The sequence below is a fragment of the Neolamprologus brichardi genome, chromosome 5 (assembly GCF_056152115.1).
Source record: "Neolamprologus brichardi isolate AB-2024 chromosome 5, ASM5615211v1, whole genome shotgun sequence".
In the NCBI taxonomy this organism is placed as follows: Eukaryota; Metazoa; Chordata; class Actinopteri; order Cichliformes; family Cichlidae; genus Neolamprologus; species Neolamprologus brichardi.
The window spans coordinates 13844926-13867841 of NC_142108.1; the positions used below are offsets into that span (position 1 = coordinate 13844926).

The window sequence follows — 22916 nt, forward strand, 5'->3', positions numbered from 1 at the left end:
CTAGTGCTGCTAAAAAAAGAAGTGAAAAGGCATTAGATCAGGCTGGAAGTCTAAGAGTCAGTGTATGGTGAAAAAAGAAAACAGATTTTGTGTAATCAGGGAGTGGAAAAAAGGGAGATACTGGGTTTAGGGAAAAGAGGAACAAGAGGCAGGGGAAGAGGTTGTGAAGGAGAAGCTGCAGAAACCCGGGCCACCACCATCATGCCTAAACTGTATTAGGTGTCCCATGGACGTCCTTACACTGTCATCAGTGGCTGCCTTATCTATTTTCACCTCAGGCAGAAGCCGTCTGCCGGGCCCAGGGCCGATGAGAGACACCACGCCATTGCAGTCCACTGTGCTGTTCCTCTTCCCTCCAGGGTGGGGTGCCAGCGGATGGATGCGTGATGAGCCCTGGCTGTTGCCACTGTAGCTGTTGCGACGGTAAGGTATAAACAGGGATCCTCTACGGTCTTCGCTCTCCTCTACTGTACTGTGCTCGTCGTCTGCAAATTCATTCTCTGAGCCCATGTCCTTGGAACGGCCTTTGAAGCTGAAGATGCTACTGCGGCTGTTGTGGCGCGACATGAAGGGTGAGCCTGGGATGCTGAGTAGTGACTGAAAGAGGAGAGATAAATGAGGACAGGGAGAATTAAGGAGTTATTTAAACAGCAGGAGTTAGTTGATGTGTACAGGTGGGGTATATAAAACAAGAATAAATCAGAGGAAGGGAACTAAAAAGAAATGAGAAATAGGCAGTAGGCACAAAATATAACCATAATATATTTAAAACATGTTATATTGCTTTTCAAGAAGAACTGCATTGCTCCAAAAAAATAACATTACAGTGTGTAAAATCTCACCACTCGGTAGCAGGAGATTGATGACTGCGACACAGTGTAAGTCGTTAAGCTCTGCTGTTTTTGCCGCTGTTAGCTGTTGTTAGCCTCTGTTAGCCAGTGTTATTGTAACTTTCCTTGAAGTGGATTCCTTGTTAGATTCAGACACTTATTGAATAAACTAGTAAAACGTGAGAATGTAATTAAATTGTTTATCAATGAGAAAGTGTGATTTTTAGGACCCTTGAGTCTAACATTAGCAGGCATAATGTTAGCTCAAAACTAGCTGCTCTTGTTATTTAGCCATCTCGTCAGCTGTATGGAACTTGGAGGGTTATATGTTTAATCTGCTGACAATAAGAATAAGACGATAACATTTTATCTAGATGCTGGTCCCATTTTTTTCTATTCAGTTCAATTTTATTTATATTGCACCAAATCACAACAACAGTAGCCTCAAGACGCCTTCTATTGTAAAGTAAACCCTGCATCACATTTCCGCCTCTTTGGTAAAGGGGATCACTTCTCAGATGATAAACATAAAAATGATCCTTCATATCTTGAGGCTGAGGGTGTAGACACATATTACATTTTTCTGCACCACGCCACATATGTGGCAAATAGGCAAAACAGTGATGTTCATCTCGGTCCATTTTTTTCCTACTAAAAAAATAAATTTAAAAAAACGATTAACTGTATCTTAAAAGTCACACTTAAATGACACATTAGATCTTAATAAGTGAAGTATTAATGTTGAAAATCTTCAGCATTACACATTGTGCTGTTCATTGAGAAAAAACTACGTAACAGTGTTTAACGAAAGAAAAGCTCACTGCAAGCTTTTGGGTTATTTTGATTATTATTTTGTTCTATCCTGTTTGCAACTGCAATGCAGGGAAAGATAAAGTAATACAAATACGTACAAGCACAAATAAAGTATAGAGGACTGGCCAACAAATGTAGACAAAGTAGTAAGAAACCAAAGTCTCAAAAGGTCCTGCAATGAGTGAAAGAAGAGTAGGAATACTGCCTGTATGACAACTGAAGTGGCAGGAAGAGTCCCAAGAGGGCTGTGGCTCAAGAGAGGCTGATACAGCTGATACCACAACGAGGTCACTGCTTAAACCACCAAGTGCAGGAAGAAGCTGAATCATCACATCCACCCAAGCTTTGGATGAGCACACATACGCTTCTTGGATCCCCATACAAATCCCGGCCACTGCAATTCCTTAAATGGCCACAAGAGACTGGCTACAAAAGTAACTCAATCCCCCTATACCCACATGTTAAAATGTCCAACTTTATAGCAAAAATAAAATATTTTTTATACAACTCACCCATTTTAATTTTAAGGCTTAAAGTTATACAATATTATAGGAATGGCTGTTTTGAATGACAGATAGATTTTACTAGGTGTAAGTGCAAGTAATTGTAGTCAATAAACTTAACATGTGGGGGCTCTGTTGGTGCCTTTTGCATCTGGGTAGCTGTGATTCAAGAGTACGAACAGGTACAGTGACTCATCCAACAGTCTGAAAGTCATGGTTTGATCCCAGCTCCTTCGGTCTGTATGTTAAAGTGATGTAGCCATTGTTGTGTGTGTGTGTGTGTGTGTGTGTGTGTGTAACAGCCCAGATTTTTGGGCTGCTCATCCAGGAAACAATAAAAAGGATTACAAAGTTTAACAGATAAGCAGGTAGTTAACTCGCGAGTTTCCTTCTAAAGATGATATACCATGTTCTAAAAAACAAAAACGTACTGCTCTACTATCAGTTCGGACACACATGAAGACAGAAAACTAAACAGCAGCAATGTCTGTAGGATTATTGAAGTTGGGCTAACTGTCATATAAAGATTTGCTACCTGGTGGCTAAAAACAGAGCTATGGTTAGAATAATGTTAACACATTAGCACAGTGAAGCTGGAGGATGAGCATTAATGTTTTTACTTCGATTTAGAAGGCCACAACACCACTAGTGACATCACAGCATCCACAGCCATCTTTTATATACAGTCTATGGGGCCATTGCTGAAGCTCTCGAGTTTACAGCTTTTCTCGCTAATTTTACCTGGTTCATAATGGACGTCTTCCTTCCCAGTCGACTCCCTGGGAATCGAATGGTGCTTTTCTTGCTGCCATCATCTGACTCGGACTTAACCACCTTCTCACTGTCTCCTTTCTCTTTCTCCTGCTCTTTTTGTCGCCATTTCTTTTTGCGATTGCGACGCTCTTTTGCACTCTTGGAGCTCAGCTTGGAGACCTCTGAGGAGCTGCGGGACAAGTGCCCCCCACCTTCATCTTCTAACGCAGCCTCTGACACAGTACCAGCAGATGTCGCCATGGCAGCAGCCTGAGAGAAAAAAAAAGACATGATAACCTAAAACTATGAAAAATGCATATTGGTATATGTATATTAGAGAGTATGACAGACCTGAGTCTCTTCCTGTTGCTTCTTGAGTTGTTCGAGCATGGCTTTGAATTCTGCCTCTTTCTGCTGTGCCTCTTCAATCGTGGCTTGGTTCTGCTCCTCATAGGCCATGGCCACCACAGCCAAGATCAGATTCACCAGGTAGAAGGAGCCCACAAAGATGACCAACACAAAGAAGATCATGTACGTCTTCCCTGCAGCTCGAAGAGTCTCACAGAAAACACAGACATAGCATAAAAGTGAATGAATCAGTAATTTATCATGCAAGATTAAGACTAAAATGAAATAAGTAATGATAAAATATAACTGAAATCCTCCTTGGTGCACAGTTATTTTAATGTTTATGGATTTTTTCTGCTGGATTTTAGTATGCACTCTATATTGTGTGCTATGTCAGCATTTCTGATGTTTCGACAGTCCGAAGACCTTCTCCGGGAAAACGTCCATACTGAAACGATGCCTTATAGTCTGCGCACAAATACACACACTACAACACAAACCTATTTTGCCAAAAAAGGAGAAGCTATTATGCTTGTGATGGTGATGGTCTACAGAAGCAGGAAATATTCCAGCTCACAGTCATGGTAGTGCAGCTACCTTAACAGATTTTGGTGCACATACTGAATTTGCACATGCATTTGTGTCCCTAAAAGCATCAAAAAGTGCTGAATCATTCAGACATCCATGCTAATCTGATGATTCATATATATTTTTTATGATGAAGTGTGCTGCTTGAGGGAGAGGTAGCTACTGGGCACTGAGAGGCTTTAATAAAACAAGTCTTTACCAGCATGTAGAGATTTTCCCAGAAGTCTTGGGTCATGAGACGAAAGAGGGTGAGGAAAGCCCATCCAAAGCTATCAAAGCTGGTATAACCGTAGTTCGGGTTCCTTCCAGCTTTCATACATGTAAAACCCTCTGGACATCGTCTGATAGAGGATAACAGAGCAATACCGAAAACCATCATTTAAAAAGTGAATAAAAAGCACCACTTTGACATCGACACAGGTAAAATAACATGCATCCTGATCTACATCTCTGCCCTGGATGCAACGAGATGAAAAACATCTCGTGTGCTTTTTGATTTTCTTTAATCTACACACCCTGTGAATCCATCAGATCAAAATACGATCAAATATCCCCTGGAGATATGCAAGACAGGGCCGTGGTTACACCTCCAAATACAACAATAAGCCATATCTAAGCATCAAAAGTTTAACTGGCTGGAGCTCAACAGAATCTTACAGGCATAAAACCACAGCCCAACATATGACAGGTAGCAGTATTTAGGAGGAATGTGGAGTACTAGCACAAACTAGAAGAAAACAAGAATACATTGACGTCACAAGGAGTAACTGCACTGGAAGAAAGCGTCAACAAGGCCTCGTAATGGCTGTGACTGGAGAACTTAGCTGGGTCATCCCAGCAAAAGGATCTGATGCTGAAATACCCCAAACACCGACTGCCCCCCTGTTAAATTTCTAATAATGTTTTAAGATGTGTGGTGGAACAACAGGAATATGGCAGACAGCTCCTGTAAACATAGCATAAATATAATTGTGAGGATTTACTGAGCAAAGTACTGGCTTACCCTGAGTCAGAACTATTTCCACATAGCAGAGCATCAAGCTGACCAGGGAGGAAGTAGAAATTAGCTATTAAAAAAGAGAGAGAGAGAGCAGTCACTTGCATTGGCCACTGGGCAAAGAGTCTGTGTTACCCGAGTGAGTCAGCGTTTCTGTTAATATTTCATCCCTCAGACATCATGACTAAGTCAAAGAATCTCTAATGCTGCATACACGTCCCAAAGTTTAATCAAGTTTTAAAGTCAACACTTACAGGTGTTCATGATGTATTCACCCCAGTCAAAAGCCCGGCTGCCATTCGGGTACAGAGCCGTCATGTTGATCGGCCAGATCACGCATTTATTCCGCAGGTTCCCCATGAACAGCTGCAGTCCAATCAGAGCGAAGACACTGAGACAGAAGACGGTCAGGATCATCACGTCCGACAGCTTCTTCACAGACTGGATTAGAGCGCCCACAATGGTCTTCAGGCCTGTCAATTAACATATGAATAACACACACACACACAAATGTGCACAAATTCACACACATGGAAACAGGCACAACTCACACACACATGCACACCGAGATACACATTCAAATACACACACACATAGACACATACACAAAATAAGACACAAATAAAATGTTTTTGCACTAGACGTGCTGGGTTCAGTGTTATAGCTGCACTTCTAAGCTGACTCGAATCATGCATGAAAAGGGTAAATTAGGTAATGTATAAACTAATTCTGTCTTTAACCCTGTGCTGTGCAGATTCTTATATAAAGCTAAACTTGGCAGGCATCGGAGTGATTTCTTAAGAATCTGCACCCGGCTCTGCCAAGTCTCAATACCAGAAATTGACATTCAGAGTGTGTTGTGCAGTCCCTTACAGAATAAAACCAGTGCATAGGCATTGCTTTTCATTGTCATTTCTGCCTCGATGCAAGTGTAAGCCCAAACTCTGATTAATTATTCAGATAAACACTAGCTACTGTATTCTGTGTGTTTGTAATTGAACTATCACTTAACTACGTTTTAACCAAAGTTAATTTTATTTTATTATTTAGTAGAATAAAGTGGTGCATTTTCAAAATAATATGCAAATTAAATTCCTTCTTTTTTTTGTTAAAGTCCTAATTCATCCTTAACAGAAAACCAGTCAGTTTGTGAGATATTTCATCCAGAATCTGTAATAGTCTGCTATCCAAAAAATAAACAGGTACAGGTAGTCCCATAAAGTAACAAAAAAGTGTAGACAGCCATTGTTTGCAGATACATTTATGCTTCTTAGACCAAGAAGAACATGCTGTCCTGCTTCTCCACGTCTCCCCTGCCTACATACTAATTTTCTGCCTGTTGACTTCCAGCGTTCCTTGTATTAATTTAGATTAAGACTGCAGGCTGCTCAGCTGACCTAATATAATGAGTGTTTATATTAAGAGAAAAATCTAACATTTATGCAGGTTTTTGCATTTTGAATATTTAGTCATTGATAAGCTTAGCTTTGGCCACTGTAACATCTCTGGCCTGTTCTAGTTAAAGTTTACCGTACCAATACTGAAGTGTAGTTTATACAGTAAATAGTGTCGTTACACAGCACTGATTTTTCTGTCATAGACTATTAAAAAGAAATCACACTCAATTTCTACAGAGAGGATATGGCACTACGACGAATACTAGCACTGTATGGGATGTTTCCATTAGAAAGGCACACTTCTGTATTTATATTTATATAAAAAGAAGCTGAACAATTTTAATTCTGATGTTATGCATATGATGAAAATCATCTGGTCCTTAGCTAGTTTCCAAGTTAAAACTTCAGCTGGATGAACAACTGACATGACATATTATACTGTGTCATCATTTTTTAACATAAATAAATGCAGAAGCAGTGTGTGAAAAACAGCCAGGTGCTGATTATCAAATGCACCACCTCTATAAAAGCAGATGTTTTGGAATTACGGTAGTCTGAAGAATTGAATGCAATGTTCAGAGAAACTGCAAATAACCCAAGAGCTACATTTCAAACTACAGATCTCAGTTAGCATGTAAAATGTTACGTTCGTGTTGGTATAGTCAGAAAAAAACTGAACAAGTATGTTTAGGAGGAAAGCCAAGAGAAAGCTTCCTCTCTAAAAAGAACATGACAACACAACTTAGGTTCACCAATTTCCATCTGAAGAAACTACAAGATGTCGGGAACAATGAGACCAAGGTGGAGATGTTTGGTCATAATGCACAGCATCACACTGGGTGAAACCCAAACAGCATATCACAACAAACACCTCACACCAACTGTGAAGCACGGTGGTGGAGGGGTGATGATTTGGGCTGGTTTTGCAGCAGCACAAGCAAAGCATAAACTCTTCTGTGTTCCAAAATATTCTCAAACGTGAGGCCATTTCTATAGCTATGGCTTGGCTGACATTGAGTCACTGAACAGGACAATGATAAGAAAACTGTCGACAAACAAATATCAGTGAACTTCAAGGAACTGAAGCAACGCTGTAAAGAAGGGCGGTCCAAGAGTGGTTTCATCACAATAATGTAAGAGACTGATAATGTCAAACAGGAAATGATGACGTCAAGTTATTGTTGCTCAAGTGGTTCTATAAGCTGATGAATCATAAGATGTACTGTTGACACACTGCTTCTGCACTTTGTCGTAGTTTTTTGTTAAATAAATAATGGACAAAATGTCACGTGTTGTTGTTGATTTTAGGTTGTATTTAAATCATTTTAAGATCTGAAGAGTACCCTAACCCTTTTTCTTATGTCCCAATATGTAAAACCTTAGACTTGAAACTTGGTTTACTTTCTTTTTTTAAAAAATAACAACTGTACACAATGTACACAGTGAGAGCTAAAGAAATACGAAGCTGATTTATCGGAACTGTACAACTGTACAACTTGGGATCCATGTGAAAAAGATCAAATTTCCTTTAAATCTGTGTGTTCATCTATGGGAACATCCCTGAGTAGCTTTCTTTTATAATTACACTGCATCCAACAAATGAACTGCACACAACAGCACAACAAACAGATAACAGTGGACATAATCAGGCTCAATCAAGGAAGCAGGAAGTGAAGAGGAGAAAGAGAGGACAGGCGAGGAAGAGTACGTGCCTGTAAGTAGGGGGTAAGGGGGCAATGAGAAGTGTCATGCAGGTCATTTAAACGCTAAGGCTGAAGGAAGTGACTATGTCAGCATCACTCGTCTAAAACGTGGTGATGACCTTGCATTAACCGAAGAACCATTTCCATCCCGGGCATCTGTTTTTCTCTCTCATGGTGTTGAAACTTCAAGCTGGTTTTACCACACTAAGTGTTGTACGCTTGGAATTAACATTATTGTGCCCTGTCTGTGCATGCTGTATGTGTGAAGCATGTAATGTGCTGCGATGGTGCTTACAGAGTTGTCATAAAAATACAACGGGTGAACGTGATGTATATAAAAATACAGAAATGACACCTATTGTTTGTTGCCAACATAAAAAGAAAATTAGAGCATATGAAATATTTAGATTACAGTAGTACACTACACTCATGTACAGTTTTTCAAGGTACTTGGAAGGTTACCTTGGAAAACTACAACTCTGTGGATTTAGGCTGTCTCGCTGACTTGTGTCAATTTGGAAATCAGGACTTAAGTTTCTTATCACACCAAAGAATAGGAAATGAGACCAAATTATATTTGGCTCCCTGATGATTGAAGAATCTAAAGTGCAAAGAAATGTAACACATTATAATATTTCTTGATATTTTCTCTTTCACTCCCAGGATGGATAAAGATCTTCAAAAGAGAAAAAAAAAGTTTATTTACATCCTGAATAAAATAAAATAAAATAAAATAAAATAAAATAAAATAAAATAAAATAAAATACAATAAAATAAAATAAAATAAAAAGAATAGCCTCTTAAAGCCAAACTTGTAATAGCATGTACTTCAAAGCTTCATGCAGTTGTCAGATTAGGCTTGGCAGTCTTAGGGAATGAAATAGTGTTAAAAACAAATCCCTGCAGTTACAATTTGGATCAAAGAACGTAGTAAAACTGAACACAGTTGATGTGACAGTTTGTGAAAAAATTCACAATAATTAGTTTGTTCATTTAATCACTTTTAACAACATGCAGAATAGCTTTTAGAGTAAACTTTCCCCTTATGCCAGCTCTGCACATTTCTAATTTAATGTGAGGTGTGAGAAGACTGCTAAGCCTATCAAAAATGTATTGCTACCATTTTTGATTATAATAAAATAAAAAGTTAAACAACAAAGGAAATAATTCAAAATCAATACCTTCTTTAAAAGTAAAAGAAAGACTAAAATGAAAGAAACAAATAGAGCTAAGAGGTAATGTAAGCTCAGCCTTAGTGTTTAAATGGGAGTCTCACCTGGAATGACAGCAACAGTTTTCAGTGCTCGGAGAACCCTGAACGTTCTCAGCGCCGAGACATTCCCAAGGTCCACAAACTCTGTTATATATCTGTAACAAGGTAGGATGACACACAGAACAGAGCCCCATGACACACAACACACACACACGATAACTACACGCACGTATGCGCAAGAACACGACACCAGCACCACCATCGAAGACCAGGAGGGACACCACGGTGAGAGCAAGAACACCTGTTCAACCAGTGGGAAGAGAACGCAGAAAGAAGAGGAGAGGAGAGGGAGTGGAACAAAACCACACCTAACATCAACCCCGTGGCTCGCCCACCCGCAAACACAAACACCTGGACTCTCTTACCTGGGATAACTGAAATTGTTTTCAAAGCCCTCAGAACCCTGAACGTACGCAGAGCTGACACATTGCCTAGGTTTACAAACTCTGTTATATACCTGCAAGGTGGATCAGATACAGTTACTCAGCAGCCATGCTGACCAGGGGAAAGAAAGAAAGAGGTTAATACAGACTATGTGAATAAGCATCATCAGCAACTGTGATGGTGTGATGTGGATTAGCCATCGTGTTGTGTTTCATTTTAAAAATATCAACACAAATCACACCCAAAAATGCAAAATGCAACAGAAACATATAAAATCCATAATTTATTTATCCAAATAATTAACTGTTAAGGAAAATTTGCTTGATATAAACTGGATGTATGCAAATCAAGAAAATTTTGTTTTACCTTGTACTGTAAAATTTAGATGTAATTAAATTACACTAAAGCATTTTTGGGCATGAATATTATTTTGAGTGCATTACAATCAACTTGACTTACAACTCACAATCACTTTAACTGTGACTAAAGCGATAAATGGGTTTCATTCTCTCAAATTAACGAACCCCTGTTGCCTTCACACATGCACGACTTAGCAAACAGGAAAAAGGAAAGAAATTCATAATCTATACCCAGGCAAAACTGGCAATGAAAAAAGTGTTGATAAGAAACATGCCAGTGTGTAGAATCACAAATAAAACCCCAGTTTAACAATGTTCAAATCATTCTGAGCTTATATGAATATTTAACATAAAATGTACTGTACTTTGTTACTATGACTGATAAATTGCACAAAAGTGTCAGATTAAAACTCATATAAGCAAACTGATGTTTGATTTTTATTTTTTTAATTTGCCAGGGGGGTTAAAAGCATCCCAGGTAGGTGGGGTCTTTCAGACGTCACAGTGAGGAGAACTTTAAGAATTTTTGAACCCTAAATTGAGAAGTGTATGGTATAATTTAGAGTTTCTATGCGAGGGATGAGGCTGAAAACCAGTACTGAATGGCCCCAATCTTCTTGCCAGCAGGTGGGAATGCATCAAGATCAGACTAATAATTCTGCAGTGGAAATCATTAAATGGGCTCAGGAGCACTTCTGAAAACCTTAACAAAACCTAAGATTTATCAGTGCATAAACAAATGCATTTTAATACCATATTATCAACAGCAAAATGCATCCAGAAACTCACTGAGCTCATTTAAGATGGGCCAGAACAAAATAGCTCAGAAACTAAAGAAGTATGACGGTTGAATAGAAAATGATCAAATAAGGAGCTTATTTCTAAAATGAATGCAGGTACTGTGCTATGAAGTATGAGTACAATATGCCAGAAACTTTTATATGCTAAACATGTTAATTTTTCAACTTTTTAGAAATGTATTGCTGGCATCAGCAGTTAAATTTAAATTTAGGACCTTTCCCATACCACTTTAAACTCCTTTCTGGGACAAAACTTAAATACGTTATTATGTTAGCTCAGGAAAAAGAGAATAAGATAAAACTAAAGAAAACTAAGGAAAAGAGACTGTCCTTATGTGTTTATTATCAATACGTATGGCAGACTGAAAACTTTTAGGACCCATCCCAACTGAAGTTAAGTCAATTCAATCATTTTAAACGCCTTATAACAGAAAATGTGTTTTTAAGAAGTTTCGAGACTTTTGAAGGATGCACAAACACCCTGATCTGATTCCAATCTTTCAACTTCTCAAAGTCGCAGTTGTTGGCTGTTCCATGATCAATAAAATATAAACTTTAAATACAAATATATTCTGAGTTTGCAAAAGAAGACTCAGACAGTGCATATTTATCTGTGCCGTTTTCAAGCTGCGAATTTTATCTTTCAGATGGGAGGAGTCGTATTTTTGTTGATTACAAATCAATGTGTTCTGAAGTACTTACGCCATTGAAATGACCATGAAGTCCAGCCAGTTCCAAGGGTCTCTGAGAAAAGTGAACCCGTCGATGGCAAAACCTCGGGCAACAATTTTTGTGAGTGACTCAAACGTATAGATACCTGTAAAGGTATACCTTTCAAGGACAAAAAAAAGAAGAGGACAAAAAAGGTGAGGAGAACATCAAATGAGGATATGACTGCTGAGGAGAAGTTCGGAGGTGGACTTACTCCACTTGCTTGGACCACTCCGGGGGATCACTGAATGTCATGAATATGCAGTTGGTCAAAATCGTACACATGATGATCATGCTGAATAGCGTGAGAACACAGTTAAGGAAAGACTGAACAGTTGCGTCTGTAATAACTGAAATATGGCTTTAACATTAAAGACAAACTTAAAGAAGAGCAGTCAGCAGGGACATTTAGTCCTTATAGTTCATTAAAATAACTGCTGGCCACTTCAACAGCAAACAGAAAACATGTTTTCATTTACTATAAGGCAAACAAATCAAATAACTTGAAAGGATATGAATGTATCAAAATTTTAATAGCTATTCGCCTAAATAGATTAAAAGGACTTATGATGTACAAGGAGGGCGTGGCACTGAAGCGGAAGAGTGTTTTCCCCTTGTTTAAGACTATAAACGTCTGGAAAAGAGAGAGAGACAGAGATAGTGAGACAGACAAACCCTGCAAACACTTCTATGTCAAATATTCAGTAAACAGTCTGAAGACCTTCATATTATCTTATTGAAAGTATGATGATAGAGCTTACTGAGCTGACCTCTGAATACACTGGTTTCTTCTGTATCTACAAGGCTGATTGTAATACTGGAGTTTATACTGTGCTTCCGGCTTATTGGTTTGTGACTATACGTATATGGAAATAATTACCCTGCAGTGATCTAAGCATACAGGTTAAAAACAGAAATAAAGAGATAAAGGTACATAGAAAGCAGTAGTAAGAGTCTCTACTGACATGGGTGATCAGTCACCCAGGAATCAGGGTTACAGTTCTGTCCTTCTTACATCAGACTGGGACTTTGCCCTGGCCAGCTTTTCCCCCTGATAAAAGCTTTGAGCAGCTTTAGGATCAGCAGACAGGCACATGGGAAACTCTCCTTTTCGTGGCCAAATGTCTCTCTTCGTCCCAAGTTTAAAGCTCTTACTGGAAGGAGACGGCAAATGCTGTCATCGATCAGGGCAGATCTGCTGACTCTAGGCTCTCAACGACTGCTCCGGTCCCCACCCATAAACAGCACCGGGCCAAGTGGGGCTGGGCACTGGGGTGAGACAGCATTGTGTGTTTGTTTGTGGACGTTTGAGCCCAGTGTTGGACAAAACTATGGGGGGTGACAGTAAGAGGAAATATTTGCAAACAAACACAGGGATACTGTGCATTAATAGCTACAGCTGCTGCAAGCACTTGTTCTTTTTTTCTGTATCTACATGCAATGCAGTTTAGAGATGGTTCACTGACAATTTATAAATGAGTTGTTTGGATGTAAATGTAAGTGAGTTATGAATGTGGACGCTGCCTGGATATTTTTTTTTGTTCACAACAGCCTCTTCTGCGTCTTTATGACATCACTGACAATATCAGCTGCCACTATATGGAGAAAACTGATCATGTTCTTTGTTATGCCCTCACTGAAGAACAGCGATTGCATCCTCTGAGTTCAAAAGCTAATCACTTATATCGCAGTGAGCTTGCATTCATAAAATGTTATGGATGGATATCAATTATCAGTTAGCTCAGTTCATTGAGCTAATCGATATGGAAGTAATAATAGTAACAGTAATGATAAGAAGAAGAAGACGAAAGGGACGAGGAATCCTTGTACTTCTGTAGTGATAACCCATATGATAGATGCATTTGGTCTTTAGTAACCATATCACAAATACACACACTGTGAGTTTGGGATTTCCACCAGGGGAAAAGAAACGAGGAGGCGACTCAAAGTGTCCTGAATCAAGTGGTGTCCAGAAATCTAATTAAATCAAAAATAGTTCCCTTAGTCTGGCTAAAGACAAAATGTATCCTCTAGATCAGACAACTCCTTACTCTCCCCCTCCTTTCCCCTTTCCTGCTGCTTTTTGTCCATAGATTATATCCACTACTCAAAATATCCTCTTACTTTTTTTTTGGAAAATAAAAAGGATTATCTACTTAATGATCACAGGAAAAAGAGGAAATCACAGACTTGTCCAAGTCTTGTCCCAGAGGTCAAGTGAAGGTTTTCGCTCACCAGGCAAATACAGCATTGGGATGGAAGGACAGGAATATCTCATTAGCAGTTTACATATGCCCACTGTGCAAGACTATGATAGGCTAATCAATGTCAAGGATATTGCAATAGTTAAGTCATATGGGTTTACTGATGCTTTTAAAAACCTGAGTCATTATAAAACCTGAGTCTCTATTGTATATTATAGTAATCCATATTGTAGTATGGTATATCTTTACCCATCCCGTTTGCTAAGAATACAGGGGGAAAGGTGTTGCAATTTATTGAAGCATGAACAAACAAACATGGAAATATAGTCTATAAGGCAAAAACAGAGCTTGTACAATTTGCCAAGCCTTTTTTGTAATTTAAGCAGTCTTCAGGAATAGTTCTCCAGGCTTCCTCGAGGACATTCAACGCTTGTCTGTGGATGTTGACTGTCTTATTCTGTTCTTTGTCAAGATGATCCCACACTCCTTTGGTAATTTTGAGGTCCGAGCTCTGGGGAGGTCAATCCACGAGTGATCGTGTTCTACTGTGTGTGTCTCATTATCTATTCATGTTTTTAATGCACTAGTAGTGTGTCTGTGATTATTTTCAAAGGACTGGACTGAAAATGACAGAAAAGGCAGATGGTATCCACAAAAAAAAGAAAAACTACAAGAACGTCTGGCTCCTTAGCAGCACAGAAAAGAGGAGTGGCTCAAGACTTTTTCACATACTCCAGGTCACCCTCTGCTGCATCTGGGAATGCAGAAACTTCCGTAGACTCAATTGTAAAGACTTTCTAACTACTTTATGAATTGTCTCAGCCTGGAGACAGAAAAATCTACTGTTGACGCAAACTTGGCATGATTACTACAAGGTTTGTAAATGTCTGGCAGTTTCCTTAATTGATCACATAATCAATAAATCGCTGAACCTTATATATAGTGAATGAATGAATTCTTTTAGAAAACGTGTCATTTTTACAGGCTATTTTTGCACATCCTAAGTCATATTCTTAAAAAAAAAAAAAAGTCGAACTAACGTATGAGTAAAAATGGTGTTCACAAAAAAAGGACAGTCCAACTTTTGTTCCTGATTCCAAAAATGGGAGCAAATCTTTGTGGTCAGATATAAATTATAAGAGTATTTTGTAAACTGGAATTCACTTTTCACAGTTTTTGAAGGAATAAAACTAGATGGAAGGACCTGCACAAGAAAACAGGCACACACATGAAGCATGTCATCGTTAGCAGCCGCCATCCTGAATCCAACCAATGAAATCAGCAGCTGAGTGAATGTGAGAAGGATACCTTTGACTGTTTAAATTCTTCAAAGCGCCTAACTGACAGAACAATTTTCCCTGGTTTAATTAATTTCTTGAACAAACTCTGTAAAGTAGGATCACAGACAGTGAATCAGTTCATCGTTATGAAATGAAGGTTTTAGCCTTCACAAAGCATTCCAGCGGGATGAAAATATTTAACATGTAGTGAACGAGTGGTTCAATTGCATCTCTTCAAATGGATAAACATACAATCAAATAGAGTGGCTATAGTAGATAAGTACCAAACAAATGACTGTGCGGCACATAATGATTACTGCAGTCATTCACACAAAGTGCATGAAGGTACAGTGCATACGCTTATCACAATAGCACTGATCTATATTGCTATAAACAAATGAATATGCACACCTTTAAATGCACGACTCAGCAGGTCGGGCTTCATTCTACCAAGCCACCTTTGCTGCAAAGCTGTGGAAATGATAATAACTCTCAACAAAGCACATGCAAGAATCAGGAGACAGAACGCAGCTACAATGGCAGTCTACTTGCAGATGTGTTTGTGTTTGCATGGAGCGGACACATGGAGGTACGGGACACAAGCAAAGAGAGCCGAAGAGAGACAGATAAGAGGATGGAGGGGGAGTGATGCAGAACAGAAAGCCAAAGAGCTGCAGAGATGAGAGAGCCAAACCTGAGATGGATGGGTAGATGGAGGGAGGAGGAGGAGTAGGAGGAATTGGTAGGCATGCAGCAGAGAAACTTAGAGATGAGAAGAGGAGGAGAGAGAAACAAAGAAAGCTCAATGAAATCTTAAAGGGGAGATTATAGTAAGTAAGTCGCAGGGAAGAGGTGGTATATTTCTCTTAATTACTTCTTTATGAAACTGACTACAATAAAGTCTTTGTGATCAGCGCATGTATTAGAAGATGGACATAAAAAATGTATAAAGCAGATCAAACAAAAATGCACAAATGATTACATTAGAATCATTTTTAACCCAAACCAGACAAACATGCAGTTTTTTACCCTTTTAAGATGCTGACCAAACAATAAAGTGGCAAAGTAGATATTATTTCTGTTGTGATCTGGTCCACTTTTGCAAGCGAGAACGGTCAAAAACCCAATCTGTAAAGTGTACCTGGTATGGACATAGTCAAGTAAAAGTATTGTTAGACTTGACAAAGTATTATTTCCATAGCACTTCCTTTATGGCCAACCAGCATTGATCTCACGAGACATGTTAATTAATTACTAAGTGTGAGCAAATATAGCTCATTCGCTGCCGTCGAAACTCAGCGGACAGACGGTCACATCTAAATATGAATGACTCAAAGCTAATTCACCTGTATCAGAAAAACTGCGTCATCCCACTTCCTTACCCATATGCTGTGCTGCAAACAAAAAACAAACACTTTCCACCCCTTACCCTACCTTCCCTCTTAATACCAACCTGACTAGCAGTGAAAGCACATTCAACCCCCCTCCCCTCCCTCCATCCGTTCCTCACTCAGCTCAGAACAGGAGGATGCTGTGTCATCAGAGACTGACGACTCAGACAGAGCACTAAAGGCTGGGCTTCATTCTAATTTACTACACCCCGAAAGGAAAAAAAACATGCCAGAGAGGAGGCAGCGGAAAGGAGAGGAGAAAGGGGAGTAATGGAGATAGACAAACACACTGACAGAGATGATGGGATAGGGACATAATGTAATGGTGTGTGCAGTGCTACATGCTGAGCTTCAGAAGCAACTGCTCCTTTCGCTGTGAGCTCCCCTTGTGCACCCACTAGCAGTTGCTGCCTTGCACAAGCCTGTGCAGACTGGTCGACTGGGTGCTGCTAGAATACAACAGTCACAGAAATGCCACATACAGAAAGCACATCAAGCTTTCAAACTAACAAAACCAGAGCTTCTTTTTCGCCATACAGTACCACTTTAACACTGCATTAAAGTGCTGTGATCAGGTTTACTGCAGCTGATGGTAACACACACACACGCAAACACACATGAACGCACTCAGACACACTCATTGACACAGCGCAGCGGTGAGCGACGGTGGGTTGAGCAGAGGAGACGAGCAGCCCGAAAAGGTGATTGCAGAAACAGGGGGAGAGGAGTAAGAGTAACTAACTAACTAGAGTAAATTCCATGGTTAGAATCAAAGTTAAATACATGAGTGGATTAGGCAGTTCACTGGTACAAAAGATGGTATGATGTTGCTGATTCACCGCATAATTAGCTGCGATAAGGGAAGCAAATCGTGACTGAGCAGAATAAAGAGAAATCAAAACCTGTATTGATATGTTCAGAAACACATACTGTATGCAGGAATCAGTGAAGCCAAAGATGGATGGAAGTGTAAAAGTTTAGCACCCATACCTTATTTACCTAATTCAGTGTAAATGTGTTCTTCAGCCATGCAGCATAGTCACGGCTGCACCAACAGAGCTGCTCAGAGGATTAAAAAACAAACAAACTAAGGACTGTGGCTGTAAGTCGCCAGTGAGGCATTTTTATATTTCTGAGTGATCTTATTTAGCTTGTGCGGTATTATATTGGCTTTTGTACCAACGGAAAAAATATTAGTCTAAAAGACCTCTCGCATGATATTCTGGTCAAAGACCATGTGGAAATACTATGCTATGCTACTTCGTTTGAAGCAGAACCCTGTATACTGATAATGTAGATGTTATCATGTCATCATAACCATTTTAAAGAATACTTCCGCCATGTACCGCAAATCATCTGGACAGTAAGAGCATATAAATACACAGGGGGTTGATTATCATTACACTACTGTTTAAAAGAAAACTCTGCAGGAAGATTTAGATCAATCTGAAAAATTATTCTTGGCCTTTGTAAACATGAAGCAATTATTTTAAGAAAATAGCAAATGAAATATATAAAGACAAATGTTTATTTATTCAAATAATAAATCATTATGAGAAATAAGCTTAACATAAACTGAATCAAGTAAATTTCATTTGACCAGATTTCATTAAATTGAATGTTTCATGTAACAAAATGACATGGAAACGTTACACGTTTTGACTTTTTTTTTTCTTTTTAAGCATGCTGAATATTCCAACTGAATAGTTTTATTAGAAAACAAATTTATCAGAAAAGAAGTCTGATCTATTGAGCCAAAGCCCTGATTCAGTGGTATATGTATATACAGACTCACAGCCTTGGCCAGCCGCTTGAGGAGGTACACCAGAGAGATAGAAGGCAGGAGAATAAACCAGCTGTTCTCCACAGAACCAGCAAATGTGTACTCTCAGTGGCAAGGGAACAATAATAAGAGAACAGCACCACCAAGGCTGGAGACGGAGCAATACTGGAAGAGCATATGGGAGAAGGACGCAACCCATAACGGCAATGCTCAGTGGCTAGTGGATCTGAGGGCAGACCATAGCGACCTCCCTGAACAGGGTCCAGTAACCATCACAGTGGCAGATATCCAAGAAAGGGTCTCCAGTATGAAGAGTTGGACAGCACCAGGGCCCGACATGGTTCACGCCTACTGGCTGAAGAAGCTGACTGCACTCCACGAGCGTCTGGCAGCCCAAATGAACCAGCTGCTAGTTAACGAGGGACACCCGGAATGGCTAACCGAAGGTCGGACGGTCCTGATCCCCAAGGACCCCAAGAAGGGACCAATCCCCTCCAACTACCGACCAATAACCTGCCTCAGTACTACATGGAAGCTCCTGTCAGGCATCATATCGGCTAAGATGAACAGGCACATGGGTCAATACATGAGCGGGACACAGAAAGGAATTGGTAAGAATACCAGAGGCGCAAAACACCAGCTACTGGTAGACAGAACAGTCAGCCGAGACTGCAAGACCAGACTAACCAACCTGTGCACTGCCTGGATTGATTACAAAAAGGCCTATGACTCAATGCCCCACAGCTGGATACTGGAATGCCTAGAATTGTACAAGATCAATGGGACCCTAAGAGCCTTCATCAGGAACTCAATGGGGATGTGGCGTACAACACTAGAGGCCAACTCCAAGCCCATAGCACAAGTCACCATCAAGTGCGGGATCTACCAGGGAGATGCTCTGTCCCCACTGCTGTTCTGCATAGGCCTGAACCCCCTCAGTGAGATCATTAACAAGACTGGCTACGGATACCGACTACGGAACGGAGCAGTTGTCAGCCACCTCCTGTACATGGATGACATCAAGCTGTATGCCAAGAGTGAACGAGACATCGATTCACTGATCCACACTACCAGGCTATACAGCAATGACATTGGAATGGCGTTCGGGCTGGAGAAGTGTAGTCGGATGGTAACAAAGAGAGGGAAGGTAGTCAGAACTGAGGGGATTGAACTACCAGAAGGCAACATTGCAGACATAGAGGACAGTTACAAGTACCTGGGGATCCCGCAGGCGAATGGGAACCATGAAGAGGCCGCTAGGAAAGTTGCAACCACCAAGTACCTGCAGAGGGTCAGGCAAGTCCTGAGGAGTCAGTTGAACGGTAAGAACAAGATCCGGGCCATCAACACGTACGCCCTGCCCGTGATCAGGTACCCTGCTGGGGTAATAGGCTGGCCAAAGGAGGAGATAGAAGCCACTGACATAAAGACAAGAAAGCTCCTTACCATGCATGGAGGGTTTCACCCCAAGTCCAGCACCCTGAGGCTGTACGCTAAGCGGAAGGAAGGGGGTCGGGGACTGGTGAGTGTCAGCACCACAGTCCAGGATGAGACAACGAACATCCAAGAATACATCTCGAAGATGGCCCCAACTGACCAAGTGCTCAGTGAATACCTCAGGCAGCAGAAACCCAAGAAAGAGGAGGGAGACGAGGAACCATCATGGAAGGACAGGCCCCTGCACGGTATGTACCACCGGCAGATAGAGGAGGTGGCTGATATCCAGAAATCCTACCAGTGGCTGGACAAAGCTGGACTGAAAGATAGCACAGAGGCACTAATCATGGCAGCACAAGAACAAGCTCTGAGTACAAGATCCATAGAGGCTGGGGTCTATCACACCAGGCAAGACCCCAGGTGCAGGCTGTGTAAACATGCCTCTGAGACAATCCAGCACATAACAGCAGGGTGCAAGATGCTAGCAGGCAAGGCATACATGGAACGCCATAACCAAGTGGCCGGCATAGTGTACAGGAACATCTGTGCCGAGTATAACCTGGAAGTCCCGAGGTCAAAATGGGAAATGCCCCCAAGGGTGGTGGAGAATGACCGAGCTAAGATCCTGTGGGACTTCCAGATACAGACGGACAAAATGGTGGTGGCTAACCAACCGGACATAGTGGTAGTAGACAAACAGAAGAAGACGGCCGTAGTGATCGATGTAGCGGTTCCGAATGACAGCAACATCAGGAAGAAGGAACACGAGAAGCTGGAGAAATACCAAGGGCTCAGAGAAGAGCTCGAGAGGATGTGGAGGGTGAAGGTATCGGTGGTCCCAGTGGTAATCGGAGCACTAGGTGCGGTGACTCCCAAGCTAGGCGAGTGGCTCCAGCAGATCCCGGGAATAACATCGGAGATCTCTGTCCAGAAGAGCGCAGTCCTGGGAACAGCTAAGATACTGCGCAGGACCCTCAAGCTCCCAGGCCTCTGGTAGAGGACCCGAGCTTGAAGGATAAACCGCCCGCAGGGGCGTGCTGGGTGTTTTTTATATATATATATATATATATATATATATATATATATATATATTAGGGGTGCAACGATACACAAAATTCATGGTTCGGTTCAATACTTTGGTGTCACGGTTTGATATTTTTTCGATACAAAAAAATGTTCATGCCTTTTTAATTTGTCATTTATTAAAATTATAAATATATATTTTAACTCAAAAGTACAGTTTTTAAATTTAATGTTGCTGAAACAGCAAAGTAATAAAAAATAAATAAATCTATCTGACCGAGAAATCACTCATCTTTGGAAAAGAGTTTATTACAGAGAAATGGCTCTTTCCAAAATAAAAGCTATACTATATGTTTCTTCTGGGCTATACTCTCAGCAGCATATTAAACATATCAGGTCCCCATAAGGAGAATCATGTGCTAACGGCTGTCTAAATGACTCGGTAAAGTTTGTAGCATGCGTGCTTGTTGTTTTTGTCTGCTTCCACTTGTCTTAGGATGCTGTCTGAGTAAATGTTAGGGGTGGGGGAAAAAAATCGATACTGTGTAGTATCGTGATATTTTGTTTGCTAATAATGTATCGATACAGGGACAGCAGAAATCGATATTTTGTTACAAAAAGGTTTTTGTGCTCTGACTTCAGAGCATGTTGATCCTTTTTCTGAGCAAGAATCCTGACATTCCTTCACTGTCCAAATTTGTTTAACTTTTTTTTTGGCAGCAATAAACATGACAGTTTACTTATTTTAATTTAAGACATGTTTTATTTTAATTAAGTTTAAAACTTTTTTATTTAATGTAAAATTATATTTTGTTTTAATTTACTTTCAAATTCTTCAGTTGCTGAAGGGGCTGCATAGTTTTCATAAATGTCATAGTTCAGAATAGCTATAATTGTACCAGATGGTTGCATTCAGTTAAGTTGGACTAGACTGTAATACAAACCGTTCAGTTTGTCAACAATAAAACTGAAATGAGAGAAAGACTGAGTGTGAGACTTTGATATTAGATAAAATGAATATTGATAAAGTTTACCTTTATGTACAGAATCTGAATATCGCAAAATATTTTTAAAAATTGCAATAATATCGTATCGTGCGTTAAGTATTGTGATAATATCATATCGTGGGATGTATGGTGATTCCCACCTCTAGTAAATGTGCAGTCATATTCGTTGTGTTCCCACTAGTGCTGTCAGCGTTAATCTCGTTGAAATGACGTTAACGCCGCAACACGGCAAATCTCCGTTAACGAGCTACCGCCAATCGCCCCGTGTGTGGGGCTGGATGGCCAACACGTTAACGAGCTAACTGCACTAACGCACTAGTTCCCACCCATGTAATTGAGCATTGCCTGGCACATCCAACATACTGTTTTACTTTTGTCCATGACGCGCTTACCTTCAGGGTCATACGTCACATGAAAACCAAAATAGTTCCAAACGCCAGATCTGAATGAGGGTGGGGGAGGTTCAATTTGCCATGCTGCAAGGAGAGCTTAACTTCTGTCTGCTAGCTTGCCCTGCTCTCAGTGAATCTGGGTTCGACTACTCCGCCTAGGCTGCACTGTCGAGCGCAGATCCACTGAGCGCTCAACACAGACAGCACCGTCAGAAGGAAAGTTGATAAAATAAATTAAAAATTTTGTATTGTTCGATACATATGCGTACTGAACCGAAAGCACTGTATCGAACGGTTCAATATCGATACGAGTATCGTTGCACCCCTAATATTTATATATATATATATATATATATATATATATATATATATATATATATATATACCACTGAATCAGGGCTTTGGTTCAATAGATCAGAAAAGGCACATGTACTTAATAGTTCCATCCAGCCTACGAGGAAGTGCTTCTAGTTGAGATCATGAGTCTTGCTGACTGGGCTTCTGGCGTCTACAGAGCCCACAGATTCTCTTACACATTATCCCTGCTACCACACTGGAGACTGGCTACTCCCCACCTATACACAGCTGAAAGTACTATTGCACACTCCAGCCTTTTTCTCTCCACTCCCTGTCCTCTTCTGCCATCTTCTGCCTTCCACTACTCATTCCTCTTTTCCTAGTATGGAGTGACAGGAATCTCAGCGCCTTGGGTCTCATTAATAAGAAATACATGACTTGGGGCGGAAATATGAGTTTGGGTTTTTTTGTCATCTGTAGTTACATCACATTAATTCTTTCATTAAGTAAGAAAATTAGTTGACTGTGTGATGTTGAGAGGAAAAAAAACATTACAAACGCTGCGTAACAATGATTTTGAAGGAACGCTGAGAAAACCTTTGATTTTTTCTGGTTTATCTGTTTTAAAATTAAAGAAATGTAC

At 40.3% G+C, this 22916-nt stretch overlaps 1 protein-coding gene across 6 annotated transcripts in view; it reads right to left on the reverse strand.

The window, feature by feature from the left end:
- The window catches only part of scn8ab (sodium channel, voltage gated, type VIII, alpha subunit b), a 50365-nt gene that overhangs the window by 22851 nt on the left and 4598 nt on the right, over nt 1–22916 (reverse strand). For 2 of the 6 annotated variants that reach the window (XM_006807541.3, XM_035915204.2), the window contains exons 3-12: nt 11975–12093; nt 11674–11763; nt 11451–11579; nt 9209–9300; nt 5087–5305; nt 4839–4902; nt 4035–4176; nt 3251–3457; nt 2888–3169; nt 274–597 (exon numbers count right to left, since the gene is read on the reverse strand). In XM_006807541.3, coding sequence (XP_006807604.1) covers nt 274–597; nt 2888–3169; nt 3251–3457; nt 4035–4176; nt 4839–4902; nt 5087–5305; nt 9209–9300; nt 11451–11579; nt 11674–11763; nt 11975–12093 — 1668 coding nt within the window. Of the gene's footprint in view, nt 1–240; nt 598–2887; nt 3170–3250; nt 3458–4034; nt 4177–4838; nt 4903–5086; nt 5306–9208; nt 9301–9570; nt 9663–11450; nt 11580–11673; nt 11764–11974; nt 12094–22916 lie in introns of all 6 variants that reach the window. The other 4 variants (XM_087840712.1, XM_087840713.1, XM_006807542.3 and 1 more) reach the window with 2 other exon arrangements.